The following is a 21,451-nucleotide window of genomic DNA, read 5'->3' on the forward strand; positions in this document are numbered from 1 at the left end:
GAACACACAATAAATCCATGAAAAGTTTATAGCACCATTTTATACAACCTGCACTCACCCCACCAATTAAAAAAAAAAAAAAATCCAGAAGAATTCCCTTAAGTCATGGTTTTTATTTTATTACTTTCTTAAAGAAGCTCTATCTCAGAAGTTTTTAATCAGGTATTCACTGACAATGAAAATGATGACATTTAATATAAACAAATTAAAAATGCAAAGTAATGAGGTCTCCCAGCATACTAAAAAAACAGGATTTACTTCTAGGATATCAAAGATTATCACTATGCAAATCAGAAAATAGAACTGGCTCAAAATATTATTATATCCTAATCAAATGAGGTTTTTAAAAAATTTTCCATGCACTGATCTATAACAGCAGAAGCAGATATATCCAGGTATCTAAGGGCATAGACGGAAATCAACAGACAAGTAAAAAATGCCTTTGAAGTCCTGTGTGTTGCCTTAAACATTAATTTTGCATTCTACTATAAAAATCTGGAAATTAAAGGACTACGAAGGATGCTTACTGAAGTAATGACTACAAGTTCTAATCATGGTAGTGTTCTCTATCAAAGCTGCTCAGTAGCCACTAGCCACAAGAGCCTATTGAGCACTTCAAATGTGGCTAGCACAACTGAAGAACTGAATTTTTATTTTCTTTAATTACCTTAAATTTAAATCACATGTAGCTAGAGGCCACCATAATGAACAAAGCAGGGCTAAACCACTGACGTACTGAAGTTGTCATAAGGCACTTCTTACCTCCTGCTGCCTTTTTCTCCAAACCTCCAGCTCCCTTTCAAACTTGCCATCTGTTCCCTGACCCCAGATATGAATGGTTAGCTGCAGGCAGGAAAGTGAGCCATTTTCCATAGCCTGGGATAAAGTTTTAAGAAGACTTACAGTCCCTCCACATTCACTGAGCACTCATGAGTGATGGGCAAGAAAGAACAAAGGAAAAAATCTAAATCTAGGTTTCTCTCCTTGAAGAACTCAGGAGTTTAGCAGGGTGGATAAATTACATAGTCAAATTGCAATAGAATTTGTACGTGTTCTAAAAGAAAAACAATGAGGAAAGGGTGACCAGGGATATCTGAGATGGCTTACAGAAAGTTTTACAAAGATGACAGATGATATTCAAGTTGTTTCTTAAATAGCAAAGCAATAATTTGAATGAAAAAAGAAAGGAGGAAGCCAAGGAAGTAAGATTCCATAACCCAAGCCAGTTGATCAGATGGCAAGATCACTGAACCTAGAACCAAATACATTCTAGATTTGAGTCAGTGCTCTGTATGAAAATTAAAATTACTATTATAATCATATTATTATTGGCACTCCAGACAGAAGAAATCAGCATGTTCAAAGAGATGGGAATGTGAAAGATGATGAAATATTTACAAAATGACACGAAGTTAAGACTGGCTGAAACAAAGATTTGAGAATTGGATGGTAAAAAAATTGGGCATAAAGAAAGTAAGATTGAGATTTCATAAAAATGTGATTTATGATCCAAGAAATGCAATACACATCAATTCCAAGATTAAAACCAAGTAGTTTAAAAGTTCATACTCCAGGTGTGTGCTTCCAGTAAAAGGCCAAATAGCTGGAATTTTTTCTCTCTTAGCACTTATCTTCAGTCCCTACTTTTAAAAACATTCTCTATTACAGTTTTTCTTTTAAAATGTAAATACCACCTGAAAGTGGTAGGCCTATTGGTTAACCTTTCACACTTTTAAAACTTGCCCTAAGTCAAACAGAACTCCTGGTAAAAACATGATTGAGGACAGTTAGTAGGGGACAATGAAGTAAGGCTACCAGGATTCAATTTCAACTCCAGACACAAATCTAAGTGGCTTTTCTGACATTAAGTCTTCTGCCTGAGTTTCCTCATCTGTAAAAATAGGAATAAAAGGGTACTTCATTGGGTTTTCATAATTAAAATATATAAAGTTCCTTGAGTGCCTACCCCTTAGTAAGCACCCCTTAAATGCTGATTATACACCACACGCACATGCAGAAATACACTCACAGGCACACACAATGGGAATTTTTATGTGGCTGTGGTAGACAAGGAGAAAGAAACAAGGAAGGAATGCCTCTGGTATTGGGAATCTGGAATTCATGTGAGGTGTTAAATGAGAAGCTTTAGATGACTAGAGAGTTATAGCATAGGGGTTAAGAGCTCAGATTACCGAATTAGACTTGGGGTGTGATGTTCTGATTCCAGTACTTTCTAATAGCATAGTTTTGGGCAAGTTACCTAACCCTTCTGTGTCTCAGTTTCTTTATCAGTAAAATAGCGATAAACACAGTAACTACTTCACTGGGCTGCTATGATGATCAATTAAGATAACACATGAAAAGCACTTAGTACAGACCTGGCACAATAGTAGGCACTAAATAAATGATAATCAGCAATCAGAGGACAGACAGAGAAGAGAGGATCTCAAAAGCTTAAAAATGGATGTCAAGAAAAGAGGGAAAATAAACGTGACTTCAGTTATAAAAGTGCTGCCTAAGTCTTGTTATAGTTTATAACTCGTATGCCAGGGAATCATGCAAGCCACCTTTCACTTATTTCATGAGTGGCCAATGTCTCTGTGCTACAACCTTTTCAAAGTACTATAAAATAATGATAATACTAACTAGCTAACACATAGTTAGAGCTAGGCACTATTTATAAAGCACTATTTATGTATTATCATTTCACAACATTTCTTTTCTTTTTTTGAGACAAGGTCTCACTTTGGAGCCCAGACTGGAGTACAGTGGCACAATCTTAGCTCACTGCAGCCTATCTCCCAGGCTCACGCAATCCTCTCCTTTCAGCCTCCCAAGTAGCTGGGACTATGGGCACACACCACCACGCTCAGCTAATTTTTTGTAGAGATGAAGTCTCACTATATTGCCCAGGCTGGTCTTAAACTCCTGGGCTCAAATGATCATCCCACCTCAGCCTTCCAAAATGCTGGGATTCAGGAGTAAGCCACCACATCCAGCTCATTTCACAACATTTCTATGAGTTGCTTTTATTATTGTATTTACACAGGTGATGATTCTGAAGCTTAGAAAAGTTAAAAACATGCCCAAAGTCAAAAAGGCAAAGCTAACGGGGCTGTCAACTTGTGAGATACTACAAAGTTTTGTATCAGAGATTCAATTTGGACTAATGTGTACTGAACTAATGCAGCTACTCATTAAATATTTTAAAACATAGTTTAATAAAGTTTGAATTTAAAAAATTTCTATCTAAGCTTCAGTAAAGGTGAACAGTCTACTCTCTGTCCTCATTCTGATTTTACCTAAGTATACATATCCCCCTACTTATACAAGGCTCTATAAAACTACTGCTCCCCATTCAGCTGTAAATCATCTGTTCTGCTCATGCCACATGGTCCTTCCTGCCAATTACTAAATTTGGAATATTCAAAATTGATGCTTTAAAACTTCAAAAAAAAAAAAGCTACCTTTGAAAAAAATGAAGTCACCCCAGGTTTCCATAAAAATAACTAAAAATAAAATGATAGTGCTACCATGGGAAACACTGTCAGATGTGATTACATGTGCTGTTGGGCAAGCCAAAACAGATAGACTCTGGAAGTAGTCTGTTTCCTGAGCCTGTCTTACAAATTGCTAAACCACTCAAGTAGGACTATGATATACTTCATTTCTTAGGCATGTTCCTTTGCTATTTTAAGTAACTTAAATGATAAAGGAGGCTATAAGGTACAGTTTGATGAAAAGCACATTTATCTGCTAGGTTATTATTTCTTAAATACAGCATTGTAGTTTATCAAAAATGAAGGGATATCTCCTAGGACCTTCTAACCTGAATTGTTATCAAGTCTTGTGTTATAAGTAGATGGCCGTTTTTCACATACGTAACCGGAACAATTCAGGTTTTTTAGCTGCCTGGAAAACCTGAAATGATCCTCCTTATTATTTTATGGCCATATGGGCACATTCTATGAGGGAGGAGTCAATCAGATCATGGCCCGAGTAACAATCAAGGCTTCTTTCTTTTAACCTGGGTTGATTTACAGGCAACAGAAGCTTCTGCCGCACCCTGTCCCAAGACTACAAGCTTAAGAACCTAGTAAGAGTTGCATCTGAACTTCCATAAATCTGAGTAGCTCAAGGATAACTCAGAGGCAGAGGCTATCATCTTACCCTTTATCATACTTGGTATCATCAACCACTGTTCTCATTTTTTCACCTGAGGTGATTTACTGACTGGGGACGCTGTTTTTCTGTTTTGGGGGGTTGTTTTTTTAAAGACTACAAGCTTAAGAACCAAGTATATATTGTATCTAAACTTCCAACAAGTTATCAGGTCAATAAATCTGAGTAGTTCATGAATAACTCAGGTAGGGGCATCACCCTCCCCTCTATAACAACACTTGTCATTTATATATTACTTAAAATGCAAACTGTAGCACTTTACCTTCTGTGATACTGTGAAATATATATTTGGTCAACTCCTAAAATCCTTGGAATCTCCAAAGGAGTGTCTTTTTGTATGCTAATAATTGAGGGCTGGTAGTCCCAAAGCAGATTCAGGATCAGGGTTGGTCACCAGATGCACCAAGACAGGATTAGAGGTTTGGGACTTTCAGATCCATTCCCCAACCTCTGGGAAGGGAGGGAAGCTGAAAGTTAAATGGATCACCTCAATGATTTAATCAACCATGCTTATGTAATGAGGTCTCCATAAAACGTTCAAGAAAACAGGGTTCAGAGAGCTTCTGGATAGCTGAACTCCTGGAGGTTCCTGCAGGGCGGCACACCCAGGGAGGGCATGGAAGCTCCACACTCCTTCACCCTATACTTCACCCTATGCATCTGTTCATCTGTATCCTTTGTAATATGCTTTACAATAAACCCATAAACTTAAGTGTTTCCCTGAGTTCTGTGAGTTGCTCTAGAAAATTAATCAAACCCAACAGGAAGACTGTGGGAACCTCAATTTTAAGTCAGTTGGTCAGAAGTTCCAGAGGTCTGGATTTAGGACTGGTATCTGAAGGGTTTGGGCAGTCTTATGAAGTTGAGCCCTCAGTCTGTGGGGTCTGACACTACCTCCAGGTAGATAATATTGAGTGAGATGAATTGGAGAGCAAACAACTGGTATCCACTGCAGAACTGATTACTTGCTTAGGGTGTGGGAAGGAATCCATACACATTTAATCACAGAAGTCTTCTGTGATGATTGTTGCTGCTGAGTGGTTGAGTGAGAAAACAGAGAAAAGCACACTGAGTGGTGTTTTTTCCACATTCACCTGCTGTATATCCCTAATTCATGATCCCCTTCAATTTTACTATGATCAAATTTCAAATTGTACTGACAGTACTGCAATTCAACAAAAATTCAATCTGAGTCATTTTGCTATTATTCAAGTTGATACATATAAATGCTAATTTTACCTCCACGACAATCTAGTATATGAGAAGAGTATTAAAAAAATCATGTTAACACAAATTTCCAATTTATCCAGTGAATAAATGGGTATCAAGTACTACACCATGAATCAGGCTCTATGCCAAATTGAGATACAGCTGTCATCACAGTGACAAGGTCTCTGTCCCCACAGAACTTAGGAAATTTCTGCAGTCTAACAATACTTGAGTTTTGAGTTTTGACTTTTGTTCTAACAAAAGCACACTATTCTATCTTTCTTATATAATATGTCAAAAGAAATTAAAGCCAGAAAAATAAAATTCAAACAACATATGGGTTATATCTGTGTGTTTTCCATGAAACTCAAGTAGCATCTTACTAAAGGAAGTTTTTCAACTGTCAATATAGGGCACATCCCTATCTATTTTTATAATCCAGGTAAAATTCAAAGATAAGTGTCTGATTCAGTTTCCTGATAGAACAAGCCAGTACTCTTTAAATATATCTATAATTTACACACTGATTCCTCATACGTCTGAAGCCTCTGCCTTTATAGTTTCTCAGTACTATCATCTAAAAGTTTTTGATAACTTACTAGTTTAACCAAGACCACATGTATACAACTACCTGACTAGAAAATCCATCTCCATGGGTCACCTTTACAGAAACATTTAATTTCATAAGAGGAAAAAAGAAATTTCTTATATTAAATAACAAATTCTGAGTTAAACCAAAGAAGAAATGTCCCATCTTTAACCAAAAGACCTATACTACTAAATTTATTAAATAAAGGACTCTTTAACCAGGCGTGGTGGTGTGCACCTATGGTCCCAGTTATTGGAAGGCTGAGGCAGGAGGATTGCTTGAGCATGGGAATTGGAGGTTATAGCGAGCTATGATCATGCCACACTGCACACCAGCGTGAGCAACATACCAAGACCATGTCTCTAAAAAATACTAAGAAAAAAATCGTTTTAAAATAATAAGTAAAATATATGACCCTTTATTATTTATCTGTATTGCAGAGATAGGATAAGTTGTAAAAGACAAAGTGGAAGAGACATTTAAGTTGAAACCTAAAGGATAGAGAAAAGCTGGTTAAGAGAAAGTAAAGAACAAAAAGAGTATGCCAGTAGAGTACCATAAGCACGACTAGAGAGAGAGCAGACTGTATTCTAGAAAGCAGTTCAGAATGCTATGACCCTAGTCATCTAGGGAATGACAAGATGTGAGCCTGAGAGGCAAGCAGTGGTCAGATCACATAGGTTGGGTATGCAGACTGTGTTGCCAGTTCACAAGGAGATTCAGTCAGCCAATCGCTGTTATTTGTGGATTCTGTATTTGAGAATTCACCAACTCAGTAAAATGTATTTGTAACCTCAAATCAATACTCATGGCACTTTTGTAGTCATTCACAGACATGTTTAGAGCAGCGAAGGGTTGGAGTCTCCCTACATGCACACTCCTAGCTGAGGCTGAAGAAGGAGACACTGCCTTCTTTCAACTTTCTCATTGTAAACTGGTGTTCTTCCTATAGACTATTTAGTGCCACATATTTCCATTTCTGTTCTTTTTCTTGGCTACAGCAATGTTTAAAATGGCCCCCAAGTATAATGCTGAAGGGTTGTGCAGTGTCCCTAAGCACAAGGATGCAATGTGCCTTTCAGAGAAAATATGTGTTGAATAAGCTTTGTTCAGGCACGTTATTGGCCATGAGTTCAAATGTTAATGAATCAACAAAGTACATTAAATATAACTATTATTATCCACTTCCTCTAACAGTATAGTATGCCCAAAATGTATGGTGCTATGAGTTTACATTAAAGTTCGTTGTTTGAAAAGCTGAAGGCTGGATGCAGTGGCTCATGCCTGTAATTCCAACACTTTGGGAGGTCAAGGCAGGAGGATCACTTGAACCCAGGAGTTTGAGAACAGCCTGGGCAACATAGTGAGATCCATCTCTACAAAAAATAAAAAATTAGGTGGGCCTGATGGCACACACTTGTGGTCCTAGCTACTTGGGAGGCTGAAGTGGGAGGATTGCTTGAGCCTGGGAGGTCAAGACTGCAGTGAGTCCTGATTATGCCACTGCACTCCAGCCTAGGCAACAGACCCAGACTTTGTCTTAAAAAAAAAAAAGGGGAGGGGGCGCCAGGCACGGTGGCTCACGCCTGTAATCCCAGTACTTCGGGAGGCCAAGGTGGGTGGATCATGAGGTCAAGAGATGGAGACTATCCGGGCCAACATGTTGAAACCCAGTCTCTACTAAAAATACAAAAATTAGCTGGGCGTGGTGGCGTGTGCCTGTAGTCCCAGCTACTCAGAAGGCTGAGGCAGGAGAATCTCTTGAACCTGGGAGGCGGAGGTTGCAGTGAACCGAGATCACGCCACTGCACTCCAGCCTAGCGAAAGAGTGAGACTCCGTCTTGGGGAAGAAAAAAAAAGGAAAATTCAATGATTTCTCTTTTTTTTTTTTTTCCTTTTTCTTTAATCTCAGAGTTTTGTTTTTAAAATTTATTTATTCATTTTTGAGACAAAGTCTCACTCTGTCAGCACCTTGGCCCACTGGAACCTCTGCCTCCCAGGTTCATGTGATTCTCATGCCTTAGCCTCACAAGTAGGTGGTACTACAGGCATGCACCACCATATTGGGCTAATTTTTTGTATATATTTTTTTTTTGGTAGAGATGGGGTTTTGCCATGTTAGCCAGGCTGGTCTCAAATTCCTGACTTTAAGTGATCTGACCACCTTGGCCTCCCAAAGTGCTGAGATTACAGGTGTGAGCCACCATGCCTAGTTTAAAGTTTTTATTTTTTGAGACAGGGTCATGCTGTGTCACCCAGGCTGGACTACAGTGGCACAGTCACAGTTCACTGCAGTCTCGAAGTCCCAGGCTCAAGCAACCCTCCCACCTCAGCCTCTCATGTAGGTGAGACCACAGGCACATACCACCCACATCCAGCTAGTTTTTTCCATTTTTTTGTAGCGACGGGGTCTCACTATATTGCCTAGGCTGGTCTCAGACTCCTAGGCCCAAGCAGTCCTCCCACTTCAGCCTCCAAAGTGCTGAGATTACAGATGTGTGCCCCGACGTGTGGCCAAGGAAAATCAAATGCTTTCTTTCTGAAAAACATTCCAAGTGGAACTCTTCTTTGTCTTTAAACAAAAACACACATAAGGCTGGGAGCGGTGGCTCATACCTGTATTCCCAGCACTTTGGGAGGCCAAGGCAGGCAGATCAATTGAGCTCACGAGTTCAAGATCAGCTTGGGCAACATGGCAAAACCCCATCTCTTCCAAAAATACAAAAATTAGACAGGTGTGGGTAGTGCACGCCTATAATCCCAGCTAATCTGGAGGCTGCGGTGGGAGGATGACTTGGGCCTAAGAGGCAGAGGTTGCAATGAGCCAAGATTGCACCACTGCACTCCAGCAGCCTGGGTAATAGAGCCAGATCTTGTTTCAAAAAAAAAAAAAAAAAAAAAAAACCCACATAAGACAAGGTTATATATTGACAAAATGACAAAAATGTTCTCACCAGAGACTCACAGGAGCCTACAACTGTATTTCCCCTAAAAGCAATGGTTCACTAATTCAGGGATTCAGGATTTCCTGCAACTTTACTGAACATTATTGTAACTAGAATCAACTGTGAATTCATAAATTGAGAGTAAACATTTATAAATTTTTATAGTAATTTGATATTACCATGATGTCCAACAATGTGGTCATGTTTCCAGTTATTCTTTTTCATTGATTTTTTTTTAAACACCTATCTATGACAGATTGGAGATTAAAAAACAAAAACCAGAATGGTCCTTCAACACTGATGGTTTAAGAAGCAATGCCTAGAAGACTGAAGGGAGTAGGGCTGCAATGACAGGCCCAACAAATAGGTCCCCTATGAACTAGCGTAAACAAAAGAGATGCAGGCAAGGCCGGGCACAGTGGCTCACGCCTGTAATCCCAGCCCTTTGGGAGGCCGAGGTGGGTGGATCACCTGAGGTCGGGAGTTCAAGACCAGCCTGACCAACATGGAGAAACCCTATCTCTACTAAAAATACAAAATTAGCTGAGTGTGGTGGTGCATGCCTGTAATCCTAGCTACTCTGGAGGGTGAGGCAGGAGAATCGCTTGAACCCGGGAGGTGGAGGTTGGGGTGAGCTGAGATCGCACCATTGCACTCCAGCCTGGGCGACAAGAGCGAAACTCCATCTCAAAAAAAAAAAAAAAAAAAAAGAGAGAGAGAGACAGAGATGCGGGCAAGAACTAAAGTAATGGCAACAGAATAAATGGATTAATTAAACCAAATAGATATGGAAGCAACAGGAAGAGTAAAGGATGACACTTGTGTTTCCAGCTTGGATGGGAGTAGATGGCAGTGTCTTTCTTAGAGACAGAAGCAGCTTTGACAAAGAAAATGTGTCTATGGCACAACCAAGCAGACACAATCAATTGTTATCGACATCATTATCACTGATCTTGAATTTTACCAAAAATATATGATCTAATGGTTAGACTATGGAGTAAAATGAGTGGAATAACAGATAATATCCTGCACCTACGGAGGTAACAGTTTCCTACTAGGAAGCAATATGATATACTGGAAGCACTATTTCCAAGCTTCTTTTCTTATCTGTAAAATAGAAATGCCATCAGCTACCTTACAGGGTTACTAGAGTAATTCAAACCTCTTTTCTTGGGAGAGTTCCAGCTTACAAATACCACGTTACCAAAGGTGGGAAAACTTATTTGGCAAAAAGAGATGGGACTAGCAGTTTTTTTAGGTCAGAAGAGACATCATCGTCATCGCTAATATTTATGGGTGGGTACCATGTGCCAAATATTAAATGCTTAACATATATAAACTCATTTAATCATTACAACAATTCTAAAGTAGACATTATTATTATCCTCATTTTGTAGATGAGGAAATTGAGGCAGATAATAGTAAATAACTAGCACAAAGTCACTCTGAAAGGTAGTACCAACACAGGTGCCTCTGATACAATTGAGTGAACATGGGAATTTGTTTCCAGAAATAACATACGGACTTTAGGAGAAAGGAAGGAAGGGAAGAATACTCTGGTCATAAACATTGGAAGTGCAATAGAAATCTGAACACGAAAATATCCCTTGGTGATGAAATCTTCTTGAGTGGGAGGGAGAAAAGTTTGTCTCCATACCAAAGTCACCTTGTTCCCAATCTTTTCTTTCTTTAGATTCATACTCCCTGCCCTTTCACTTTCCAAATAGTTTTTTTTTATTATCTATGTCCTCCTGGTTCCTCAAACGTATTAAGGTAGTGGTCAAGAACATCAGCTGTACAGTCAAACTTCAATAACTGTTGTATCATTTATCAACTTGCTTATTTGCTTATGTACAGAAGTGAGCAAGTTATAAACCTCTGTGCCTCAGGTTTTTAAATGTAACATGAGGATAATAGCAGCATCTCATAGAGTTGTCAGAATTCTCTGAGCTGATATATATAAGGAACTCAGAACAGAACCAGGCACATAGGAAAGCTCCAAAAGTATAACTATTCTTATTATCCAATTCCTCTAACAGTGTAGTATGCCCAAAACTTATGGTGCTACAAGCTTACATGAAAGTTGCCTGTTTGGAAAATTGAATACTCTCTTGCTGAAAAATATTTCAAGTGAGGCCCTCTCTGTCTTCACTGTCCTGTCCCAGTGCAGATCCTAACATGGAGTTTTGCCATTGCCTACAAACTGTCCTGGCACTCTTTGGCAGTTACCATACATCTGGCAGTAATATTTATAAATGTCTGTCACCATCTTGCTTAAAAATTCTCAGTAGCTCCCTGCTGCCTACAAATACACAAAGCCCTTTATAATCTACTTTTAACCATTGTTTCCAGTTTTACTTCTAGTCACTTCTCTGAACAGCTAGAGCCATAACAGAATGTTACTTTGTCTGAAATAGGCCATGAATTTTAAGAGACCACATGCCACTGTATATGCTTTTATGTCTGAGAAAACTGCCCTCTATACTCCCAGGCCAGGAAAACTATTCATCCTTCTAAGGCCTAGATAGAATGCCACCTTATACATTTATTCAACAAAACAATTTACCAAATACTAAAATATGCAAAGAAGACCCTGTGAAAATAAACAAGACATACTTTGGACATTTGGGGAACTTATCTCTATAACGAGAGAGATATGTTAAAATATAATGATAGCATAGTATATTACCAGTAATACATGTAAGATACAAGTAAGCAACACTTAGGCTGGGTTCCAGAGGATATGGATTCCTCCGTCTCCATCCTTACCTTTCCAAAATTGAACCATGATCTTGAAAACTATCTTTTAATTATACCTAATACACTATATTACAGTCCTGTGTTTAATGTCTTTCCTAAAACTGAAATTTTAATGTAGAAATGTATTCATCCTTTGTATTCTCAACACCTAGAGGGTGATTGGAACCTAAGGGAACACAACAATTGTCCAATGAATTGAATTGGATAAATTAGGTTTCCATATTAGCCAAAAACCTTCTTAACCCATAACATAGCTGATCTATAATAGCAAAAGAACCTTAAAACCTAATCAGCATTTATAATAATATGCTGAAAAGACAGAACAGTTCCAACTTGGAATTATCCAGTACTTGAACAGAAAAATCCAATTTGGCCAAGTGTGCTGGCTCACACCTGTAATCTCAGCACTTTGGGAGGCCGAGATGGGTGGATCACTTGAATCCAGGAGTTCAAGACCAGCCTGGGCAACCTGGCAAAACCCCATCTCTACAAAAAAATTAGCCAGGTACAGTGGTATGCACCTGCAGTCCTATCTACCTGGGGGAGCTGAAGCAAGAGGATCGCTTTGGAGGGTGGTGGCGGAGAAGGTCAAGGTTGCAGTGAGCCTGGGTCACAAAGCAAGACCCTATCACAAAAAGAAAAAGAAAAATCCAATTTGTAAGCAGTACTGACATTTTTTTCCAAATATAGTACTCTTCCCTTCTTGAACAAAACTGTTTGAACCAGTCTAATGAGTTCAAAAAATATCAGAACCAGAAGTTCTAATTTCGGCTCAACAAATAGTTTGTTTTCCCTAACAGTGTGGCAGGAGATGAAAACTCTAATTACCTAGGAATTGCAGTAGCATATGACACTTTCTTCTTGGTCCTGGAAGTCCAGCTTAATTCATTAATTTACTTAAATACCTGTGAAGGACCCACAAGGCAATAGGAACTGGGGATACAGTAGTCTTTACTTTTATGGAACTTATATTCCAATTGGGAAAGATACGCAGCAAATACATACATCAAATGGTTTGGGCAGGGTTGAGAAAAAATAAAGCAGGGCAGTAAGTCAAAAAGTGAAGAAAGGAAGACAGGAAGAAGAGTAGTGGTGGTACGTTAGATAGGGTAGTCAGGGACAAGTCTGTCTGGTAAGGCACTGGATCAGAGGCTGGTGAAGGAGAGACACGCCAAGCATTTGAAACCTATTTTAGGCAGTAGAGCCAACCAGTGAAGAAACCAGGGTGTGGGAGCATGTTTAAGGTGTTAAACAAACACAAGCATACCGGTATGGCAAGATTACAATTAGTGGTTTGTGAGGGGCAGATTGGTCTATGACAGACAACCTGGCCCAAATCATACAGCCTAAGGATCTTGGATATTATATACTGAGATGGGAAGCCACTGGATCATCTCAAGCAGACAACGGATGTAATTAGAAATACGTTATAAAAGAATAGCTCTGTTTTTTGGGTATCAGCTAGTACAAAGGAGCAGTAACTGGGCAGTAGGAAGTCAGGGATTACCTGCAATTCCTTGTCACCTAAAAAGTTGGTGCCAAGAATGATGGTAAAGAGGAGCAACAGACACAGCATGGTTGAAAACCTCAAAACACATCGTTCCTTCCTTTCATTATCAAGCGTCTCTGAGAGACATAGTTATTAAATGCTACCAGGTTTTAGTCGACCTTAACCACCAACCTCTTCTTTCATTTACTATTATTTAGTCTCTAAAACATGCACACATCTACCGCCCAAGAAAAGTCAAGTACACCCCCTTCTCCCTCTTACCTCTTTTAACCTTTTGCTTCTTACACCCTATGAGACCCATTCTTCTCCTGTTTTCAAGTACCCTCTTCCTTTCACCCTTTGCTACTGTAAGTTTCTCGGTAGCTGCAGGTGTTCCACCCATTTTATTATAATTAATAATGGTGACCCTGAAAATACCTAGTAAAAGAATGTGGAAACTCAAAATTACAGTTGACAGCATTCCTTCTCTGAACACGACTTCCCTAAGCCTCCTCACTAAGCCAAAGTCGCCCCTCTGAAGTGGTGCCAAGATAAAACCCAGGTGGCTAGCAGCAAATGCAGTCGCAAGCGCTGCTTGACACGAACTCAGACCGGCCTTTCCTCCTAGACACCAAAGCTCAGCCCTACCACATTACCTTCGCTATCAGAAGTGTCTGTGACCTCGTCTTCCAGCACTGACGCTACGGCTCCGGTTACCATTTTCATCTTCTTCTTTGGGGTCTTTTTCAGATTTTCTTCCTCACTCACACGTGAGTCCGCAGCGGCGGCTGCCATTTTTCCGCGCCGGAAGCGTCACCTGACAGTTGCGTCCGGTGGCAACCAGAGGAACTTCTGCATTCAGTGCCTGTGACACAAGGTTCCGGGGCGGGGTCGTCTGGCCCGGAGTTCCGGAGGCGGAGCCTCAGAATGTGACAGAGAGAGCTCTGAATAGCCCGGTGTGTTTACGCGTAGTCGGTTCCAGGACGAAAATCAGTGGCTGAATGACCTCAGCCGACTCCTCCGCCAGCCTGGCGCGGTCCACTTTGACTTCCTCGCCTCGGCCGCTTCCCTTGTCTGCTGCCTTAATGTTGGTTTAGTGTCCTCCTCAGGTGTCTCTTACGGGCCCCCTGAACGCAGCAGCAGCTAGGACGCGGGACAGATCCACTGGGGGTTGATAATTAGAATACGATCATATCCCCCCACCCAAGATAACACGCTAGACCTTTCTTGCAAACCAAATAGACTCACTTTCTTTCCCTGGGGCGGGTGTTATGGAATCCAGCCGCACTGCATATTCCAGTAGATGTTTGTGTAGGCAATAAATATATATTCACATCCTAAAAACTCAATACAACATTTTAAAACTTGGTTTTGAATTTTTTTGTTTTCTAAGAGGGAGAGGGTCTCGCCGGGCGCGGTGGCTCACACCTGTAATCCCAGCACTTTGGGAGGCTGAGATAAGCGGATCGCTCCAGTCCAGGAGTCTGAGACCCGCCTGGCCAACATGGTGAAACCCAATCTCTACTAAAAATACAAAAATTAGCCAGACGCAGTGGCGAGTGCCTGTAGTCCCAGTTACTGGAGTAAACCTTTAAAAAGTGCAATTATTGACCGGGCGTGGTGACTCATGCCTGTAATTACAGCACTTTGGGAGGCCGAGGCGGGAGGATCACTTGAGGCTAGGAGTTAAGAGACCAGACTGGACAACATGGTGAAACCCCGTCTCTACTAAAAATACAAAAATTCGCCTGGCATGGTGGTGCGCATCTGTAGTCCCAGCTACTCAGCTACTCAGGAGGCTGAGGTGAGAATCACTTGAACCCAGAGGCGCGGGCAGGGGTGCGGGGAGGGGCAAAGGTTGCAGTGAGCCGAGATGGCAAGTATGCTGGCTCCAGCCTGTAATCCTGTCTTCTCCAAGTCTGAAGATCACTTGAGTCCAGGAGTTCGAGGCTGCAGTGAGCCATGATTGCACTACTGCATTCCAGCCTGGGTGACAGAGTGAGACCCTGACTCTTGAAAAAATAAAAAGGGGTGCACTTTAGAGGTGCCCTTTAGGATGCTGCTGATGCCCAGAAGCACTCACCATCCTGCTCAGTGTGATCCTTTCATTGCCACTGTGTCCTGGTCTGGAACCTATTTTTTGCTGTCTTTCATAGCTAACGCTTGCTTTTGCCTAGGGCTAAATGTAAATTGGAACAAGGAGTTTCAAATAAAGTTGGGAATGCATTGGAGAAAGTTGTAGAGAAGGAAGCAAAGTGGAAAAAAAAAAAATGGTTGCAGTGGTTCAATGGAAAACATGTTCCTGCATATTAAACACAAAGTTCCTGCATTAATGCTAGTGTTATTTAGTGATCAAGAAGTGATGTTTTGTGCATTTAACATGTTAATGTGAGTTTATGTATATATAGAAATTTTTGTGTGTTTAGCTGCAGTTTAAGAAATTGCATGGAGGGGAGGAATGGCAGATTTGTTACACATTCACATTTTTCTTCCTTTAAAATAATATAAAATAGGATCCAGGTTTTTATCCAGAAGTCTGATTTTCAGAAATTTATTACTGCTGTTAAGTTGGAGATACCTATGTTAGCTTATTTAGTCTTCACAATAAACTAATGAGTTAAGTACTATTATTTTTTCCATTTTATAGATGAGGAAACAGAGGCACAGAGTAAATAACTGCTGACTGTCACACAACCAGTACATGGCAGAATCACATTCAGACCCAAGCACTCCACTGCAGAGTCTGCTCAACCACTGAGTTGCACTGCCTATTCAGAGGGTTGTGCTTTAGCACTCAGCATACAGTCAGAATAGGCAACAAAAATTTCCTTTTTTCTTTCTGTTTTTTCTTTTTTAAAATTTTACTTTACATTCCGGGATACAAGTCCAGAACGTGTAGGTTTGTTACATAGGTATACATGTGCCATGGTTGTTTGCAGCACCTTTCAACCCATGATCTAGGTTTTAAGCACTGCATGCATTAGCTATTTGTCCTAATGCTCTCCCTCCTGTCACCCCACCCTTCCCCAATTGCCCCTGGTGTGTGCTGTTCCCCTCCCTGTGTCCATATGTTCTCATTGTTCAGCTCCCACTTATGAGTGAGAATATGCAGTATGTGGTTTTCTGTTCCTGTGTTAGTTTGCTGAGGATGATGGCTTCTAGCTTCATCTATGTCCCTGCAAAAGACATGATCCCATTCCTTTTTATGGCTGCATAGTATTTCATAGTGTATACGTACCCACATTTTCTTTATCCAGTCTATCATTGATGGGCATTTAGATGGGTTTCATGTCTTTGCTATTGTAAATAGTGCTGCAATAAACATATGTGTGCATGTGTCTTTATAGTAGAATGATTTATATTTCTTTGGGTATATACCCAGTAATCGGATTGCTGGGTCAAATGATATTTCTGGTTCTAGATCCTTGAGGAATCACCACACTGTCTTCCACAATGGTTGAACTAATTTACATTCCCACCAACAGTGTAAAAGCATTCTTATTTCTCCACAGCCTCTTCCAGCATCTATTGTTTCTTGACTTTTTACTAATCACTATTCTGACTTGTATGAGATGGTATCACATTGTGGTTTTGATTTAGGCAACAGAAATTTCTAACAAACACTAGAATTCATGAATAAAAAATACATAGTTTCTGCTCTTACAATGAACCAAAATAATTGACAAGATTCAAACAGAATGCCCACTGTATGCCAGAAATAACTGAAGTCACCTATATGCTTGTGTGAGAATTTTACAGACAAACCTATGCTAGTTATCAGCTTATTGCCTCTTGGCTCTAAATTCATCCTTTTTGGCTGCTCTGTGAAAATTAAGCTGGGCTCTTAAATATTTTTATTTGCCTGAAGGTCAGATGTTCAGCTTTGTCAGTAGAGGGCATTAGAGTGACATTATAAGAGAAAGCGGTCATCTTCCTGGTTCCTATGTGCTTTTCTCTACAGACTCCTGTGGAAACTTCCCCAGCATCAGGGTGCTGAAGTGTACTTGTGCTCTCCTGTAGCACAGATGGCATCTCCAGCATCTGACTCCTGAATGCCTCTAATAAGACACCTGCCCATCCACAGCTTTTTCTAGCACCTCAAAGGGAAATTTCAGGAAGGCGGATTTTTGAATGAGTTTTTTGGTTTTGCTTTTGTTTTTTAGAGATGAGATCACACTCTGTTGCCTATGCTGGAGTGCAGTGACATGATCTTGGCTCACTGCCGCCTCAACCTTATGGACTTAAGTGATCCTCCCACCTCAGCCTCCTGAGTAGCTGGGACCACAGGTGCAAGTCACCCCACTGGCAATTTTCAACAAGTTCTGACAGGGCAGTATCACAGCAACTCCTCTGCCACCCCGTGAACCACAGCTGTGCTCTTCCATGAGAGCTGTATCTCAGCTGTAGGTAGGAAGATAGGCCTCTTCCTTGCATGCTGCATGTTACATAGTCACTGCTCCTTATATCTGCTATTACTATATTCTGTAGAGTTTACTTAACCTCTTACTAACAATCCCTTGTTACTTCAACCTTCTGATATAGCTAATGATTCTTTATATTAAATTATCCTATTCAAAATTACTAGAGCAGTTTATGTCTCCTAAGTGGCCCTGAATGATATAAATCTAGAAGGGGTGTTGTAATGAAAATATCAGTGCCCACATACCTTCTTTGCCTGCCTACAGCATGGTTAGAAAGTTTTACAGGGAGTTTCTCATTTTGGGAAAGGCCAGAGGCAGGGCGGGTATGAGAGTTTCCTATTGAAATGCCAATATTTATAGAAGAATAACAGATAAAATATTTTTCTTCTGAATAATTTGTGCAGCTTGGCTGATATGAGTGCCTCGAAGAGGTCTAAACTAATAGACATGGAACAGAAAAGAGAGGGGGTAATTGCCCAGTGTATCCAGAGCAGGAGGGTGGTCCTCTAGGAAGGTCTGAGCATAAAGCTAACTTGATAGGCGCTCTGGACAGAGATTCTGGTTACAGAATAATTCTTGGGATTCTCTATATACATAGGATCTATGAAGAGAGAGAGTAAAGAGAAAGAAGACATCTCAGAATTATAGAACTCCTAGTTGAGAAGGAACAAGAAAGAGAGATCAGGATAGAGAGTTATGAGAAGAGCAGTGCTAAGTCCCTAAACACTAGTGAAATAAAGTCCCCCAAAAAAGAGATTGTCACTGATGTTAAATTCTGCTATAGTCGGCCAGGCGCGATGGTTCATGCCTGTAATCCCAGAATTTGGGAGGCCAAGGCGGGCGGATCACAAGGTCAGGAGATCAAGACCTTCCTGGCTAACACGGTGAAACCCTGTCCACTTAACCTGGCGTGGTGGTGGGCGCCTGTAGTCCCAGCTACTCGGGAGGCTGAGGCAATAGAATGGCGTGAACCCAGGAGGCGGAGCTTGCAGTGAGCCGAGATCTGGCCACTACACTCTAGCCTGGGTGACAGAGCGAGACTCAGTCTCAACGAGAAAAAAAAAAAAAAAAAAAAAAAATTCTATAGTCTCAGAGAAAAAGGAAGCATACACAATTAACATACATTAATTAAATCTTACATGTAATTAACTTGACGCTATAATGGGAGACATAGAGGAAAACTTTAAAAAAAAAGATATTTTCTGAAGGATAGACCAGATATTCTAAACATGTTTGTTCCAACCAAAATTTCACCGGAATTAATTTTGAGAGGGAAGGAGCAGAGAGAGGGGTCTTGTTAAAATAATTGCCAGGTACAAAATAAGTAAAGGATAATTAAAAAAATAGAAAAAGAGTCTTGAGGCAAAGTTTGCCCATTCAGGTATTAGAATATACTATAAAGCTACAACAATTAAAATATACAGATCAAAAGAAAAAATAAATGGAGATGAAATAAATTCTAGAATATGTAAAATCTTAAAATATTATAAAGGAAGTATTACACGTAAAAGAATATATTATGCAAAAATTGTGTTAGCAAAATTGATGATTAGAAGAGAAAGAGGCTGGGTATGATGGCTCGTGCCTGTAATCCCAGAACTTTGGGAGGCTTAGGCAGGAGGATTGCTTGGGCTCAGGAGTTCGAGACTACCCTGGCAACATGGCACAACCCTGTCTCTGCAAAAAACACACAAAAAATAAGTCAGGTGCGGTTGTGAGCACCTGTAGTCTCAGCTACTCAGGAGGTTGAGGTGGGAGGATGGCTTGAGCCCAGGAGGCAGAGGTTGCAGAGAGCTGAGATCATGCCACTGCACTGCAGCCTGGGTGAAAAAGCCAGAACCTTTCTAAAAAAATAATAAAAAACAAAAAGTTGATTAGCAATGAACTAATTAACTAATCGAGGGACTAGGAACACACATAAAAAAAGAGAAATATATTAGAGCCTCATGTCTTACCCTAAAATTAATTTCAGGATTATGAAAATAAGCTGTATGAAAAAAAAGAAAAATAAGTGACAATCTGATTTATCTGGATTGTAGAAACAACTTTCCAAGTTAAAGGTAAATAGAATATAAACGAATATAAGACAGAACATCAAGTTTGAAATAACTACATAACAAATTAATGGGAAGGCATGGATAGGACTTCTTTATCAAGATGGAGTAGTAGGGAGCAAATTTACCTTGTCACTTGAAACAACTCAAAATAGACAAAACCTATAGAACAACAGTTTTCAAGACACTGGACATTAGATAATGAAGCATAATAATCACTGAGAGTTGGAAAGCAAATCAGGTGAGCCCCACAATTACCCCAGTATACTGCTTTGAGAAAATTTCCAGACCCTAGCAGAGGAAACAGGGACCTAAGCTGAGCCTGGAAGCCTCTCCAAGTTGAAAAGATATAGCTGAGAGTCAGGAGAGACCAAGGTGACTAGAGTTGGAAGGGCAGAATACTAGAGAAGAGAGAGAGAGAGAACTCAAGAGATCTGCAAAGAGGCTCCCTTTGAAATTTAGGTGATTACTGACCCGTGCACACATGTGAGAAAACTACACAAGGCCAGAGAAAGAACCATGAGGAAAGATTAAAGGCAACAGTTGTTATCTGTGCATACACAGGGCTGATTCTAGTCTCCATTCCCACTAGGCACTGGTTTGGGTACCTGTTAAAAACTATGAAGGTGTGAGATTTTTATCATACTTGCAAACTAACAGATAGCCTGCCATAATTTCATGATATTATATCATATCATAGGAGATATAAGACTCCCGAGTAGGAGATAAAGGGCAATTTATTTATTATTCTGGACAATAGCAGTAGAAGCATGTCAGCAATTCCCACAGTTACACAAAGAGGATCAGGTAACACCACTTCAGATAACTAACATCACAAAACTAAGGCAGTAGGTTGCCTTATAGGAGAGGAACTTTAAGCTATTTACAATAGCATTAAAAATATGTGAAATACTTAGGGATAAAATACATAAAATACCTGTACACCAAACAATAAAAAGCATTGCTTAGCAAAATTAAAGAAGACCAAACTAAATGGAGATATACCATGTTCATGGGTCAGAAGACTTAAAATTATTAAGATGTTAATTCTTCCCAAATTGACCTATAGATTCAATGCAATCCCTATAAAAATTCCATCAGACTTCTTTGTAGAAGTTAGTAAGTTTATCCTAAAATTTATATGGAATTTTAAATGATCTAGAATAGCAAAGAAACAACTTTGAAAAATAAGAGCAAATTTGAAGGCCTAACACTACCTGATTTCAAGACTTATGATAAGCCTGTGGTTATTAAAACAGTGTAGTATTAAATCAAGGTAGACAAACAGAAAAATTAAATGGAATAGGGCATCAAGAAAAGACATCTATCTATGAAAAACTGATTGTTGACAAAGGTATAAAGTCAATACAATGGAGAAAGGATAGTATTCTCAACAAATGTTCTTGGAACAATTGGTTATCCATATACCAAAAAAAAGAAAAGAGAAAAAAATAGGATATCTATTTACAAACAACTGTATTTCAATTTATACCTCACTCCATACATAAAAATTGACTCAAAATGGAATAGGCCTAAAGAAAAAAACGTGCAACTATAAAGCTTCTATAAGAAACACTGGAGAAAACCATTGTGTCCTTGGCTTAGGCAAAGATTTCCTAAGTACAACACCACAAGCATGATCTATAAAGGAACAACTGGTTAAATTGAACTTTATTAAAATTTAGAAACTGCTGTTTGGAAGACAAAGTGTAAAGAATGAAAAGATAGGCCACAGACGGTAGAAAATATTTGCAAAGCCTACATCTGATAAAAGATTGTGTCCAGGATACATAAAGAATTCT

At 39.8% G+C, this 21,451-nt stretch overlaps 1 protein-coding gene across 2 annotated transcripts in view; it reads right to left on the reverse strand.

The window, feature by feature from the left end:
* The window catches only part of RRP15 (ribosomal RNA processing 15 homolog (S. cerevisiae)), a 44,548-nt gene extending 30,552 nt beyond the window's left edge, over nt 1-13,996 (reverse strand). Inside the window, exon 1 of one of the 2 annotated variants that reach the window (XM_011987375.1) lies at nt 13,831-13,996. In XM_011987375.1, coding sequence (XP_011842765.1) covers nt 13,831-13,969 — 139 coding nt within the window. In that variant the 5' untranslated portion in view covers nt 13,970-13,996. The remainder of the gene's footprint in view (nt 1-13,830) is intronic. The other variant, XM_011987374.1, reaches the window with a different exon arrangement.
* Nucleotides 13,997-21,451: the final 7,455 nt, after the last annotated feature.

Source organism: Mandrillus leucophaeus, unplaced genomic scaffold (genome assembly GCF_000951045.1).
Source record: "Mandrillus leucophaeus isolate KB7577 unplaced genomic scaffold, Mleu.le_1.0 Scaffold309, whole genome shotgun sequence".
Lineage (NCBI taxonomy): Eukaryota > Metazoa > Chordata > Mammalia > Primates > Cercopithecidae > Mandrillus > Mandrillus leucophaeus.